General features: G+C 45.7%; 1 protein-coding gene across 2 annotated transcripts in view; it reads left to right on the plus strand.

The window, feature by feature from the left end:
* The window catches only part of LOC146206004 (uncharacterized), a 36,200-nt gene extending 19,991 nt beyond the window's left edge, over positions 1-16,209 (plus strand). The window contains exons 5-8 of one of the 2 annotated variants that reach the window (XM_084590642.1): positions 1,713-2,278; positions 2,390-2,531; positions 5,537-5,861; positions 9,338-16,209. In XM_084590642.1, the coding sequence (XP_084446768.1) occupies positions 1,713-2,278; positions 2,390-2,531; positions 5,537-5,861; positions 9,338-9,623 (1,319 nt within the window). In that variant the 3' untranslated portion in view covers positions 9,624-16,209. The remainder of the gene's footprint in view (positions 1-1,712; positions 2,279-2,389; positions 2,532-5,536; positions 5,862-9,337) is intronic. The other variant, XM_084590643.1, reaches the window with a different exon arrangement.
* Positions 16,210-16,443: the final 234 nt, after the last annotated feature.

The raw sequence follows: 16,443 nt of genomic DNA on the forward strand, positions 1-16,443 counted from the left end.
GGTTTCGATAAAATCGTGAAGCCAAAAGACGAGTGCTACTCCACTTTGCTTTATTGCAGAACAAGTACTCGTTACAGCTTTCGTACGTAGCCTCCCCCTCCCCCTTTCTGCCCTTGCTGTGAAATTCTCCTGTACATCGTCGTGGGTGCTGAGAAACAAGTGCGGACAAAAGTAAACTGAAATCCCCATAAGCTATGCTGCCTCGAAACGCTTTTTCATTTTACTTTACCAAATATAAATTCGGTGATCCAATACAGAAGGGTATCCAAAAAAAAGTGTGGGCAGACACCTTAGATTTTGTGCTAGGGTAACCAACAAAGACGGCACATTCTGGAACATCCACAACTTAGCACGTTTAAACAGAAACCTAATCGCTAGCGGGCTTTCGCTAAGAGTTGTTCTCATAGCTATCACTGCTTGACCTCATCCGCCGAAATTTTTACGCAAGGAATGCCACAGTACTGCCGCTGCAATGCATCGTTACTGCTGTGAAAGAGTTTAGGCACAGGGTGCAAATTATGTATATATCCCCGGACAGAGCAAAAAGAAATTGCAGATTTTAAAGAATCCTTGGACCAAGTTTCACGAGCTAACGTTAGCCGTCGGCCGCAGCCGCACTTGCTGTTGCCGCCTCGATCTTGGCTCGCTTCCGGGCTTGGTAAGCTTTTCGGCAACAGACTAGACTGGATTCTCATTGTTCGATTATCTTGGTAGCCTGCCTGGCACAGCTGCGGTTTCCGCCTTCAGCGAGATGGCGTATGTGTATGGCGTATTTACCTATAGGTTAAATGAAGGAGCGTTGCAGATGGAACTTGGTGAAGACGGAGATGTTCATTACACAGCGCCAGTGTTCTGCAGTTGGAACTTGACGACGATGTTTATTGCGCAACGCGAGATGAAACATGCGGCGCACGAGTACGTGGCACCATCTGTGGAACGCATGAGATACACATTAGGCCCAGGAATAACGCGATACTCGCAAATGAACGCGTAGAGCTAACGTTCGAAGAGGATGCTCTACCGACCTGCTCAATGTCTTTATTATACCTATACTTAACAGTAGCTCATGAACTCATATTCTTTCATTTCTATAAATAACACGTGACTACAGTTATTTAGTTTGAGGTACATCATTATTATCATCATCATCCGCCTGACTATACCCACTGCAGGGCGAAGGCCTCTCCCATATTTCACCAATTAACCCGGTCCTGTGCTAGCTGCATCCACTTGACCCCTGCGAACTTCTTAACCTCATCTGCACACCTAACTTTTTGCCGCCCCCTGCTACGCTTTCCTTCCCTTGGAATCCAGTTTGTTAACCTCAGCGACCATCGGTTTTCCTCTCTTCGCACTACATGTCCTGCCCATGCCCATTTCTTCTTCTTACGCACTGCTACGTATTTCTGCTTTGCACATTTATATGCAAACGAGACTGTGGAGTGAAAATGACGTTCTGGAAATAACTGAGCATTTGTTAATGAAAATGAGCCCCACTTGTTTCGTTTAGATGCAACTTCGTCCTTTTTTCTCATTTGCATTTCGTCGGTCGTTTCATAATACGGACTACAGATTGCATTATTACGTTGCTGTTCTTTGTACTAATTTCCTATTAATCAACTGTTTTTACTGTTTTGAGAAGAAATCTTTAGAGCCAGTAGCAGGCTTTGTTGTCTGCTTCCACGCAACGTAAACGCATTCCTTTCTCGCAGAAAATCCGCTCTTCTGCGACTGCCAGCTTTCCTGGCTCGTCGAAGTCGCGCCTTCACTGCCTTCGAAAGGTGACCCACTATGCCACGGGCCTCACTGGAACCGAGGGCAGCTCTTCAGGCTATCGCCCGACAACCTCACTGATTGGTTCGCCAACTGCAGCCGAAGCTGCAGCTGTGCCTGCCACCAGAACACCAGCTTTTCTGCGGCGATCCTTGTCAACTGTTCCCGAAGAGAATTACAAGAGCTGCCAAACGAATTTCCATGGAAAACGTCCCTGCTTGACCTGAGCGGGAACCGTCTCAGACTACTGGACGACAGATTGGTTCGCAAGACCCCATTTCTCGATTCACTGCTCATGGCAAATAACATGATTTCGTTCATCGGAACCGGTGTTATTCCACGGTCGACGAAAGAGCTGGACCTCGCAAAGAACAGCTTGAGACGGTTTCCTTTAGGCTTGGTTTCCGAGAGAACAGTGTCGTCCGTCTGGCTGTCCGGCAATCCATGGAAGTGCAGCTGTCAGGACTACCCATTTCGCCAGTGGGCAGAAGCCCATAGCTATGCGGTGAGCGGACACGAAACATTTTGTGCTTGCTTTGTTTTTACACATTTCGTTTTTGAATCCTGACGCTTATACCTGGTTCTGTTTCCACTGTTACCGCTTACGAAAATGCAGATTCGAGATTATAATGAAACCCTTTGCGAGCAGGGACAAAACCTCCTTACATCTGGCAAAAGGTTCATGGACCTTGGAGAAAAGGATCTGTGCCCATCGCGGAAAGTGTTCATGATATTAGCCTATGGAGTTCCTTCTTTAGGTAAGTGTTGGTTAATGTCGGCATTTGCTAAATGAAATGTTTGAAAAGCTGGTGGTGCGAAAAGGTGCCCATAATCGTACGCCACAGTCGGCGCTGTTTTTGCTGTGGTCTTGAAGTTCTGGGGGAGGTGCAAGCAAAATCTTCTTGTTTTAAAGTTTTTGTTTCTTTTACGTGTCATGTGGAAACAGCGGTATGTGCGTAGCAATAACAAATATCAATGTTAAACGAAAAAGTATGCGATAAAAAGGGAGCGTAAAAAAGTTCTTGACTAATGAGCAAGTGCATTAATAGTTTTGCCATCTTCGGACAACTTACGCGCGATTCTTTGCATGAAAAAACCGGGCTCTTGAGGGTAGCCTCAGTCTGGTGCAGATAATAGCGAATGACAAAAAGCAGCTGACTGTAGTGCTAAAGCATGGAAGGCAACTGCTGAAATGCATTGAAATAATCGTCAGTCATGTCCTCTTCATTATAGGAAACCATTGCCTCTCCCACCGATATCCAGTTAGCTGTGTAACTGGTTCTGGTGACCTTGGCGTTTTGGTATTCGCCCACTAAACTTTTCGATCTTTTAAATCACAGGAATTAACAAAGAATATGTAGTTAGAACATGTTCATTCAGCATGTACAAAAGCAAATGTGCTCTGAACACCTCAACACCTGTTTCACCTCAACAACTGTTACACAACATGTTTCCTTTTCCAGTGTCACTGTTTATAGCGGCGCTGGAGATGCTTGCGATGTTAATAGGTTTAAATTTGGTTTGGTTTGGTTTGGTTTGGTGTTTGGGTTTCAAAGTGACTCAGACTATGAATGACGCCGTAGTGGAGGTATCCGGAAATTTCGATCACCTGGGGTTACTTAACATGCGCTGACATCGCACAGCACACGGGTGCTTTGCATTTCGCTTCCTTCGGAAAGCGGCTGCCGCGGCCGGAATTCGATCCCGCAACCTTGAGCACAGCAGTCGAGCGCCCTAACCACTGCAGCACAGCGGACGGTAGACGAGAATCTGATTCAACATAAGCGGTATGATGAGCATTTTCAGGTTTCTGGTACGTTGTGCATGCATGGCACTCTGCAACTTTGGCCATAGCCTCCTACTTTGGCCTGCACCTCAATAATTTGCGGTACATAATCCGCACTCTGTGTATAGTCCACAGGACTCATTGCTGCTAAAAAAAAAAAAAAAAAAAAAAAAAAGCTTTTTTTTTTACTATCCGCGCTCGATGCATAGCCCGCGCCCGACCTATGGAATCACGCTGTGTATTTTAGTCAATACGTCAATACTGGGAGACACAGAAAAGGAAATTTTGTGGAGCACGTAGTTATATATAGTCCGCAAAACCCAAGTTTGCAACGATTTCGGCTAAATACCGAAGCGCTGGACAGGAGAGATTTGGTAAGCATTGAAGTACACACCGGAGCTGAGTTCGTGTGGCCTCGACATAAGCTTATGCTTTGAAATAGGAGATAGCTCAGTTTCTGGTATAACCTCCTAAAAAAAAAAAAAAAAGAAAAAGAAAAAAAACGTGCACAGGGCGTTCGCAAGAAAACTGTAATTTTCAAAAATGAATTTTCTTGAAGTAAAATGATATGTCTTTCGCGATCATAGTCAAAGCATTTGCTGGAGCCATTAAGTGTATGAGGTAAGTTTGTTACCACTGTAATTGACTAAAGTCTATGAACATCTAAATTTTGGAACTTAGGGGCTGGAATGGAAATAGAGAATTATGGCGGCCTGGCACGATATCCTAAACCTTCCGCATGTGCAAAAGGGCATTGCCTTTGGCGCAATGAGGCTAGGAACTTCGGCAGTCCAAAAGTGGCGCGCGCCGGCCGCAAAGCGAGTTTAGTTACGCCCAGCTCTTTCCCACCTGCAAGTGCAGCGCGTCTCATCCAGCTGCTCAAGCCAGAGACAAAGAGCGTACGGAGAGTGGTCCATCCGCTCCGAGCTGCCTTTACCTAATTTGTGAACTGGTTATCGGCTGTCCACTGCACAGCCGGAATCCTTAGCATCGTAGCGCGAGCAGCAGTTAGGTTTTTACGCATATATTAACTGGCGTTGGATGTCAAGATGAGCCGCTATTATTCTCCAATTGGAGACAAACGCCCGTTCACTAAAATTAATATGTCAGTTAAAATTGAGGTTATTATAGTAGCAATCAACTTCTCTCATAACTTTTATGACCCCCTGCAACGCTGCCGCTATAATTCAAAGGAATCGTTGTTTGGTCTGAAAGCATAATTTTTGAAAACTACAATCTTTCCACCAAATAGACACCGTGCAGAGCATTGAAATACGGGCATGAATGAAACTGGTTTTAAGTCTGCTCCGCCGCTTTGGAGCGTTTCACTTGCAGGTGTTGAAGTTCGAATGAAGAGTGCATGATACAAAAGAAACCTTGAGAGGTTGCGTTAGAAAGAGGAACTGGACACAAAGTGTAACACCTGTGCATGAGAGCTGCTCAAACCAACACGGGATGGGGCGTCTTGCAGCGCTGAAAGTTGGGATGCCACGAAAATTATTCGCAGAACAGTAATCGCATATGGTGATGACGGATTATAAGGTTTAACTGCCCACAGTGACTCAGACAGTGAGGGACGCCGGCCGTTGTAGAATGATCCTGACATTTCGACCACCTGAGTTTCTATAATGTGCACTAACATCTCACAGCACACGGGTGCCTTGCTTTCCGCCTCTGGCAGCCGCAGCCGGGATTCGATCCTGCGCTCTTCAGTTCACTAGTTGAGCGCCCTAACCACTGAGCCACCGCGGCGGGGCAGGACTATTAGTTACATGACACTCTGCCGTGCTTCTTCATGAACATAATTTTTGTCACCTGTCCAAATATTCAGAAATTACATTTTGCCAGAATAAGGTCTATATAATATGCGCTGCTTTTAATGCAGTTCCAATAACTGCTTCTATAATGACCCAGAGCGAGTAATTGTTTATCCATAACTTTTGAGGTCCTGGTAACAAATTCTAGCTTTTCCCGCAGTGGTGGTGGTCACTGGAATGGCCGCCGTGACAGCCTACCTCAAGTACAAGCATGAGATAAGGGTGTGGCTGTACGCGCGAGGCGTCTGCCGCTCGCTCCAGTGCATCAAGGAGGACGATATTGACGAAGACAAGGACTTCGACGTGTTCCTGTCGTTCAGCAGCAAGGATCGTGAGTGGGCGTACAGCGAGCTGCTCCCGAAGGTAGAAGCACACGGCTTCTCGGTGTGCACCTACGACCGAAATTTCAAGGGCGGATTCCTGATCCAAGACATCGTCCAGGAGGCCGTTTGTTGCTCCAGGCGCACACTTCTGGTCGTCACACAGTGAGTACTTTTAGAACTCGGTGCGTATAAAAAATACCTTCAGGAAAATAGCGTGAGTACGCGATATAGCAAGCTCTGTGCCGCCTCAGTGAGCAAACATCATCATCCATATGAAAAAGCTTATCGCTGAACAGAGATGTATTACTGACCCCATTTGGACACGGCTGTTTATTCTGATCTTAAACAAGAATAGCATTTCTTGTCATGCTGAAACATTACATTTACTTTTACTGACGGTGTCGGGTATATAAGCACCTAGCTATTGCCGCCAGCAGTGTTTGCGATGTCTAGACTTCGGATAATGAGCGCAGAAAATAGCGCGAGTATATATGAGACAGGAATGGTCAGATGCAAGCAGATCTTGAGGATGCTTGACTGGGCAGTCATCAGCACACCAGGCACATAGCGAGAACATTGTCGTATGATTAGCCAAACATAAGCAGTTTTTCACGCGCCGTACTAGGAGAGTTGCGCGTGGCCCTCCTGGCGTGATGCAGCAGTGATTCATCAGCACACAAATATGCTTCCATCACTGTGCTTGCATGGCCATAGCAACGCCGAACTCGAGAGCGCATGCAGAAACGGTCGCTGTGATAAGCGATGGATCAAAGATCATTCAGAAATAAAAGGTTGAGTGGAGCTCACAGGCTTAGTGTATCAATCAACGAAAGCTTATTGTAATTAGCGGCTAAGTGGTGTGTAGTTGCAGTCCTGTTTTTGCGTTTCACAGGCATCTGGTTGAGCGTCTCACAGGCCATTTTAGCTTCTTTTCGTTCACGTGTATACTCGACCTTTTTTGCGGTCTGGAGTTCGACAGTGCTCCCTAGACACACTTCACACACAGCCTTTGTCAAAAGTGTCGAGCCCAGGGGGTCTGCTTCTGAGCTGTGTAGTGGCGCTAATTGAGCATTAGTGGAGGTCCTTTCCAATGAAAAGGGTAGGGTAAAAAATCTTGTTTGCATCAAGAGATTCAAAACACTGGAAATGCATTGCAAGCCGCACGAAGTGGCTCAGTAGCAGACCCCCTTGACTCTACTCTTTTTACAAAGACTGTACTTCAGGCTAGAACGCCGTCGTCGCTCCAACGCAGCATTTTCACTATCCTGAATAGAATACGTACATTACAAACCAAATTTGTGAACCGAACGGACCGACAGCTACATCTCGATAAACAAGTAGGCCGCTGACACTATGTCACTCGCGCCGGCTACAAATCGCTTCTGCGGCTTTGTGAGTCACGTCTCGCCTCCGCAGAAAAACGAGCAGCCGGCGCTTCGGCCACTTCGGCGCGCCGGCTACTCGTTTGCTGCGGAGGCGAGACGTGACTCACACAGCCGCAGAAGCGATTTGCAGCCGGCTCGAGCGAAGCTTTCGCTGTAAAAACCATGGAATGTTGCCACCAATATGTAATACAGAGGTGTCTCGCTTCTGCTTGCGCGTCGTTATTTATAATCATTGCTTTCAGTATGGCATCGCACCCCTGGATCATCGTATCTTTTAGGATTCGCTTTTGCTTCGGCAGCTCGCACTTCTGAGTCCCGGCGTCTTGCTCTTTCTGCTAGCGCTGTCAAGCCTCAACTCCAAGAACTGTCCCCCAGGCGTTGGCGCATGCGCCGGAGAGTTCCGTGACACTCCGCTCCAGGGGCATGCATCTCCGTGTTCCTCGTGCTAGTTCGCTCACCCCCGCATGCTGACTGAAAGAATTTCAAGCTGCGCAGAAAAGAGAAGAGATGAAAAGACCGAGTCTTGAAGAGGCGCAAGCATCCTCTGTATCTCCTCCGATAAGGAAGCGAGGGAATGTTTGTTCTGAGCTCGAAACGAGTAGTTGAGTGCCGCAGAAAAGCAGTGGGTTGCGTTTTAACGCGATACTGCTGAAGGTCCCGTTATTCGAAAAATATGGCGTCGGTGCTGTGAGCAGAGTATCGCGGGAATGGTACTGGCAGGTGGTAGCTGGCAGCTGGAATGGCCGACTGCCAGCTACCGCCTGCAATAATTTTTCTGTGCTTTGTGTGACTTAACGAGACCACAGAGTACCAAAGAGTTGGAAGGAGCGGCCAACTCGGGTTGCTCGATCTTTTGAAGTGGAAATGAGGAACAAGAATCAACCTTTCAGTGTTCTTGGATGCCAAGCTAGGCACGCTACATCTAGGCCACGCAGGCACGTTCATACGGCTCGGTTAAGGCGGAGCTTTATATGCTGGTTGGTAGCCTACGCTACCACGTCATACCCTAAAGAGAGAGGAGCGTAAGTGTCCCCCATAATTTTTCGGCAACGTGACGCAACAAGAAATATCTTAAATAAAGAATGGCATGGTGCAATCTTCCGATGCATAGCAAAATCTTGATTTACCGGAAGCTGCACCGATTTCAGAATTCCATATGTTTCGATGGATCCAATGATTAATTCTTATAGTTTGCGCATGGGTTATATCTTCGCACAAGAGTTTTAAAAGTAGCGCAATAAGTGATTAAAATCTCGACGGCGTTACGGCTTCTCTGCACCGCGCACCGCCGGGCTTTACGACGATGTCAAGGATGGTGCCGGCACATTTCCCGCATAGAAAGAGAAAAATTGATTTTAAGCATTAAGAACAACGCTACCGAAAGAAAAGGTATAACAAGCGTTGTTTGGTGGAATGAGAGAGCGCAACCGCAAGATGTGGGTAAAGACAACGGAAATTAGAAATATTGCCAACTGTGACGTCCTTACCGACCTTCTCTGCAGTCCCGCGTTGTACTAATTCTTATCTTGAGCTTTGTCCGTCGATTACGTCGTCAGTTTGAAAGCTAAAAGCTAGCCCACACAACAAAAAAAAACTTTGTATTTATGGCCTATTAAGTAAAGTAACATGGAGTCTGCGCATACAGAGCGAGAAGTGATCAGCTGGTTAAATGCTGGAGGAATGGGACAACCACGCAATTGGAAAAGAAATCCCAGGGGTTGTCTCCTACTACTATTCCGTCGCAAGGCAAGGAGAATTATTTTACGGCAAAAAGCTGCTTCTAATCTCCTAGGCATGGATTTAAGCCACTGCTCAAGTATGGAGAAACTACACTTCATTTCACAAGCGGTTTGCCGCACTACAAATGATAAGGGTGGCCTGGACTAATCAGCACGACGGACGTACACAACATGGTTGTGTTTGTTCCTGTGGAACAATCGTACACCGCGGCCAATAGGCGCGTGTACGAACACGATCATGCAGTGCAGACGCTATCTTGTTTGGCCCAGCACACCTTTACATTTCGTATTGATACAAACAGCGATGATGAACTACTGCATACGAGTGCCCTGTTACACGCACAAGTAGCGCGAGACAATCTCCCCTCCTCTTTTTTTTTTTCTGCGTTCATTCTGTCTACTTTCTTTTTCCTGATGAGTGTAAAAAATGTTCGTGATTCAAAAAGATTGGCAAGCACAGAGAATTCCTAGTTCTGCACATTTTTTTTCTGTTTTTTTCTTTCTTTCCCACGAGGCACTACGTGGAGAGTGAGTGGTGCCGCTGGGAGTTCCGCGTGGCACAGCACCGGGCCCTGGAGGACAACGTCAACCGGCTGATCTTGGTGGTTGTCGGTGACGTCCACCCCGAAGACATCGACGAGGAGCTGCAACGCTACATGCAGGAGACCAACTACCTGCGCTGGGGCGAAACGCACTTCTGGGATAAGCTGCTCTACTCTCTACCCAAAAGAGACGCCCTGACCAGAGTCATTCCCAACGCGCACGCACTCACGCCACTGGAGACACCGGCCTCCTCCTGAGGGTTACGCTACAGACCGAGTCCGTAGCTGCAATCGCTTACGACCATCTCTCTCCCCTCTCTCTCTCTCTTTCTCTGTTTTTAGTATTTCCATGAGAACCTCAACGCTGTTACTGAGGCCACGGATGTCGTGTGTGCTATGTGTACACGCCACGTGACGTCTGGAGCAAGTAAGGTTCAGGCCACACGTCAGGTATCCGCCCGCAGAGAAGGCTCAAGAGCTCAGTGACTATAGCGTTATCCTGTTAAGCCCGGGGAAGCGGGAATAAATTGCGACCCGGCATCAGCATTTCGATTGAGTCCGACTGCAAAAATGCCCGTTTGCTGAGCGATATAAGGAAAATTTGAAAAACCAATTTTCCATTTGCAGCTTTGGGGAATTAAATCCCATGCATTATACCCATACCATACCATACCATACCGTACCATACCATACCATACCATACCATACCATACCATACCATACCATACCATACCGTACCGTACCATACCATACCATACCATACCGTACCATGCCCCAACCATACCATACCATACCATACCATACCATACCATACCATACCATACCGTACCATACCATGCCGTACCGCACATTCCTATCCATTCTTCCTCTATTTCAAGTACAATTATGTATTTCTGCGCATCAAAGCTTCGTATTAGTAATTATCAGCCTTCAACTCACTATTTATTTTACATCTTTTTCACTATGCGTACGGCGAGCTCGGACAAAGACCATTGAAGCGAAACTGTTCAGATGGTGATGCGTGTGTTCCCACGCTGGGTACGTAGTCAGAGTAACCATACTAGCTGTATAATTTATATCCATTTGTTTGTCTTTTGTAAGAGGGGGCATTACGCCGTTGTGAGGAAATAATTACTTGTTATACAACACTGAGAGCAACATTAAGTGTTTATTTTGTCCTTCGCCCTTATGAGAGGTTTAATAAAAGAACTGAGTGAAGAAACTTCCTTGCTTTTAGAAGGGGTATTTTTCTCCATTTGTAACACGATATATAAAAATGTTTACTTTCACTTCCCGCTCGTACGTATATGAATTACTAAATATAGCGTCACTTGAGAATACATGTAAACAAGGTGTAAGATAAAATAATCACGGCTAATTATTTCTCGTCTCCTGAGCCGAGAAATGACCTGAGCAGTATCTTGCTCCTTTCGTCCTGTTAATTGGCATATATGTTCAGAAGCAGTGAACGAGATGAGAAGAAAGCATTGGCAGAAGAGCCAAGCTGCACACACGCGGTAGAAAGTACAGGTTGTAGCAGACGGTGTACAACGATTGCTCAGTTGATTTATTCCTCTCCTAACTCATTTTACTCGCTTAAGTGCTTCGATTCCTAATAAATATCAAGTTGCACGTCACTGCATCCATGCTGTCAATTGCTTTGGTGCGATTTAACAGTTTCGAATCTGCTATACAGTAATGAACAAATAGGTATGCTATTTTAGGCTTTGCACACAAAATAAAAATTTTTTGAAAAAAAAAAATTCCTCACTTCCTTTTAATGTCCTGGTTGAACATAAAACAGCGCGAAACACACAGATGAAAGAATAGAATTATTTCGTCTGTTAGCGCTGTTTTATTATCAACCATGTATCACCAACTCGCCCGCGTAGCTATTCTATTCTAATGTCCGTTTGTTGAGCGAAGAGCTGTTTTTTTTTTTTTTTTTCCCGAAAAGTTTGCCACAAGGCATAGGTTGAGAAAGGGGAAATGGGATGCAGGAGATAGAAAGTTAAAAGAAGGAGTGAAGTCCAGATTCACTAAGGTATTCGCAGAGGTTGGCGGTGTAGTGATTGTCCATTGTCCACTTCTCGTAATCACAATCGCGGTTCCACCGCAGGCCCACCTTCATGAGTAGCCGTTGTCTAACTGGAGCCGTTGCTGGGCGCGTCCGCAACAAGTGACGCACATCACAGATATCAGGTGCAGTGTCACATTGAGGGCACCTGTCAGTCACTGGTAGATCTTTATCACGCCAACGATGACGTACAGAGTGGGTCAGAGCCGCCCCTGCCCTGCATGGCCGCGAATCGAAAATGAAAAACGAACTGATGCCCAACAGTTACGCCTCCAAGAGCTGTTGGGGGCGTAACTGTAGGGGGGGGGGGGGGGGGGCGTAACTGTTGTGCATCAGTTCGTTTTTCATTTTCTTGCTTTCATGGGAGCTTCATATTGCGTTCAGTTTCCGTCTGTTCTGAATTATTATTAACTCCCTTTCAAGTGACATGACGTGCGGGTGCATGCACGGCAGTACAATTTTATAAGCGATGTGCGAAGTACAGAGTGCATAGTGCACGTAACGCACACCTCAGGCGGTAATTATACACGGCCAGAACTCTTGCATCAAAAAGCAATCAGCTCTCACTTCTTTTCAATGTAGCGTAATCGGTGGCCTCAGTGCATGTTATCAAGAGAGACAGGATCAAATGAGATCAGGGCCGGCTTGCACGATAAAGTCCGAGCTAAGTCCAGACTTAAATGGTGTCTTTAGAAAGACCAAGTTTATTTAAGACGGCTCGTGTTCCGAACGTCGAACGCTTCGGGTTCATGTTCACCAGAGTGGCTTCCCAGAACGGCCTCAGCAACCACTTGGGGCATTTTTCCTCGTAACACAATCTTATGCCGCAAAAAGCAATGGCACGGATTTTACACAACGCAAAATTGACGGAATGTGCACGTCTTACAGCAGGGACAGTGCCAGCGCATCCCTGTATTTCCTTAATTTCTCTACTTAGACACCTGGCGTCCTTGTGTCTTAACCAGGACAGCACCAGAGTCGTAATCATACAAGCGACATATTCAAGTCAGGACTGAAGCCCAGTCTTGACTCCAGTCTTAAGCGGCCATGCTAGTGGCCTATTCTTTAGACTCCAGTTAAGTCTGGACTTAGCTAAGACAGTCTTAAGATTGTTTTGTGCAAGCGGGCCCTGGTTTCTATATTTTCACTGGGACACTCTAGAGAGACAAACTAAGTTGTCGAAAAAGAAGCAGTTCGCTTTAGCAAAAAAAAAAAAATCTTGACTTTCTATTGCTGACATTTCCGAAGGTTTTTCACTGGTATCCAGCTCTCCTGCACCTGGATCCTCCTACAAATGTTGATAAACGCGAATTATAAAGAGTCTAGACCTTGTGGCGTTGTGGCATTAATTACATGTGGGGCGCCTATTATAGTGGGGCGATTATTATTATTTTCTTTTTTTTTACGCTGTGTGTATTCTAATAAATGAATACTGTCCATCCAAGGGCTGCAAAACATCATGTGATATGTCGTGAGCTAAAAGAAATGACCGCAACTCAAATTCCTCGCATCATTGAAAATTATGAGGCTTCCAGAATTATGTAATCGACTAACATCTGGCGTAGAGGGGTTACTAAGAAAAAAAAAAGGGGATTTTTTTAGCGGAATCGAAGTCCATGTCGTGTGATAGTGACGGGATTCGTTGTATGCGTTGCCCAAGACGCACTTTTTGTGAACCTGGTCATCAATTTTCCACATTGAACCATCGAGTTGGGAATATAGCGGCACAAGCCTCGTTCTCCGATCACGGAGTTCGTCTCTTTACTCGATTTCAGGTGTCATGAGCAGATGGTTTCCAAGGGATTAGTTAGGAAATTCATTCTGTGATAGATACGCAAAAATCTTAGCTTTGGATAGATGTTTTAAAAGAATGGCGACCCAAAGCACTCATCAGTCCTTATAAAGCGATGTAACTACAGGAGGTCTGATCGCAGAAAGTAAATAATCTGGTATGCATAGATTATTTCAACAGAAAGTATTTGGATACGCTCCGAGCGTCATCCGTGGGACAGAAAAGGGAACAACGCTGAGGAGAAGTTCGACCAGCTGCTGTGGGAGTAGAGATCATAGACTGCACGCTTATTACAACTTCCGTGCGGTGTCAAGCTGTGACAGAATCAGAAGGCTTGTGTTCAAATCACTGGCTAGGCTATTGTGAGGAGTCACCTTTTTTTTTTTTTGCAAATTTCTTATTTATTTCGTATCAAGAGCGCATATTATCGCCAGTGCGTTCACGAAGTAGATTTCTAATGTGCTTGCTCCGTATGGAAATTGTGGCCTGATATGGGGATAATCACCAGTTTATACTGTGTAAAAACCGCGAATCGCTTTCCCGTCAAGCTTATAAGCAAGTTTAGGAGACGAAAAACAATTTTAATTCAAAAACTAAAACATCACGTTCGTTCACTCCTGCATTTGCACACGCGCGCCATATGCGCAAATTTTCAGAGCACTCTCATCTGTAACTCTGTGGGGAGCATTATGTAAAACAGAACAAACTGCAGAACGCGCAACGGTGTTCGAACACTTTTCACGTGTGATACGCAGCAGAAATTAGGGTTTTTGCTAGTTAACCCCCTAGCTGCAAACGCTTCTGACCAAGAACAGTGATGCTTGAGATCAATGCTAACTATGTGTCTGCAAGCTTGAGAAGCGTGACATGAATCGTGCAAAGGATATAAAACAAGCTTTATCGGCATTCTAGATCACGCCACCGAAGTGTTAAAAAAATTTGACACTAATTACGCTATGTCGCACAATGCTCTGAACTCAGCGAAGGCTGTGCTACGTGGACGCGCTGTGTATATTTGTTTTTGTCCCTGAACCGTCCCCACTCGTCTACGCGCACCAAGGGGCGTTCCTAGCGTCTGGCGGCGCCTTTGGACCGCGCATCCCTTTCGATGACCTCAAAGACTGTACGAAAGCACAGGGCTCGGGCTTCGTGAAGGCTCATAAGATTGCGCGTGCAAGGTTGCGGCTGGGAGTGGTGTATATCGAAAAAAAAAAAAAAGCAACACGGATAAAAGAAGGCAGCACTTGCACTGCCGAGGGGGCGGATGCGGCTACAATGTGCGCCCCCGTATTTTTCTTACCTTTTCCTTCTATTCTGTTCATCCCCAGTGCTGCATATTCTTAACCGTCGATCAACTACAGGGCAGTATGGTGTATCGTTGCATGGAAACAGGATCTCTGATTTGCGTGCTTCCAGTGGAACCTATGGTGGCTCTTTTTCAATGAATGAGTGCTTCAGATGAACAGTTTGTACGACTTTCACTTGAGAGACGGAATGTTTGCGTTTTCTTTAGGGCAAAGGCTGGACTTCGGTGCATGCTATGAAAATCGAGGACGGTGTTAGTCTGCCGTGTTGCAGGCGGGTTTTAAGCGCAGCTGAAGCATACCTCGCCGAAATATTGTCGACCCTCTCTGCAACGATCACTGCTGTTTTATTCCGCTCCCGACTTCGATAATTCATTGGGGTAAGGTTAGTCGGGTTGTAACGAATCTTGCAAGGATCACAACTAGATATTCAAAGCATGAACTGTTGGGAGACTTGGTTTTGCATGACGAAGGCGTAACAGCGCGAATGCCACGCGTCCAAAGACTGCTAGAGAGCTAAGGGAAGAGAAGGAACGTACACAACACAATGCCCGCGTTCCCTTTGGTCGTGTGCTATTTGAGCGCTTACATTGTCGTAAATTGGATACGCCAACGAGTTTCTGAAGTAAGAGGCGTCCCTTGACATGAAAATTTCCACCATGGGTCGACTTCAAGCAGAATCTCTTTGTTACACGCGCAATATTTTTGCATGTTGAAAATGAAACAAACGCTCTGAGAGCGCTATTATAAGGCAAATATTTCTTGCTATATAACAAAAGGGAAGCCAGGCCATAACCGCGTTGCTATGTTCTTAACAACTTCTCGTGAAAGTTTGCTTCATGTACACTTGTGTTCGTCAAACTTTCCCGCTGAAGAAGTTGTAGTGTCTATATTGCCAGTATTTTTATCGTGTTAGTAATACCCGTCATTGTACAGGCAATTTAGGCCCTTCGAACTGTGATAAAAGTAATCTCTTTTAATTAAAAAAAAAACTTGATTATTTCTTTTTTTTTTTTAACGGAGCACTGTAATCAAGGTGGAATACTGACAAAAGCTTTTGCCCAATGTTCGCAGTGAACACTTCGACTGTGATTGTTTACTTTGTGATGCGAACGCTTCCCTTCTAAAGAACATCATGCCGACAGAAGAAACTGGCTCGGTCAAGCTGTAACGTACTCTCATGAGTTCTTTGTGCACTGTAACTTCTCCTGTAAGGCATCCAATGTAAACACTGCAAACTCTTGGGTGACTACAACCGAGCAAATATTAGAGGGGCCAATAATTACTACCTTAATATGCGAGTGTAATATTCCTTGTCCTGGTGTATTTTGTCCTCTTTCTTGTTTATTTCCAAGGTTATGCACTCATTATATATAACACTCATTTAGCATAAGTGTTATATTTTGAAATGTTCTTATTATGTGTGCGCCTGTGCGTGCGGCTGCGTTCGTGCTGGTTTTTTACTTTGTGCAGCGGTTCTTTCCAGGTTTAATTTTTCTCCCACAGTGCATGGGAGTTTTGAGTACTTTGTACATTGCATCAATATGCCTAATTTATTGTCGGCTACATATCTATTGCAATCTATGATATTCTACTGCTACAATAATGCCCCGTCTGGACGCCGTAGGAATTGTATATGAAGATAATTAATAAACAAGAATTGAAATGAAACGCGTTGGCCTCTTCACGGTATGTTGCTGATGCCCTGGGGAGACCCTGCACCCAAGGATGCGGGATCGAATCCCGGCCTCGGGGGCCGCTTTTCTATGCAGGCGAAAAGCAAGGCGCCCGTGTGCTGTGCGATGTCAGTGCACGTTAAAGAACCCCAGGTGGTGAAAATTTCCGGAGCCCTCCACCATGTCGTCTCTCATAGCCTTAGTCGCTTTGGGACGTTAAACCGCACAA

The sequence above is a fragment of the Amblyomma maculatum genome, chromosome 1, assembly GCF_055883805.1.
Source record: "Amblyomma maculatum isolate TAMU_Amacu chromosome 1, ASM5588380v1, whole genome shotgun sequence".
Classification (NCBI taxonomy): domain Eukaryota; kingdom Metazoa; phylum Arthropoda; class Arachnida; order Ixodida; family Ixodidae; genus Amblyomma; species Amblyomma maculatum.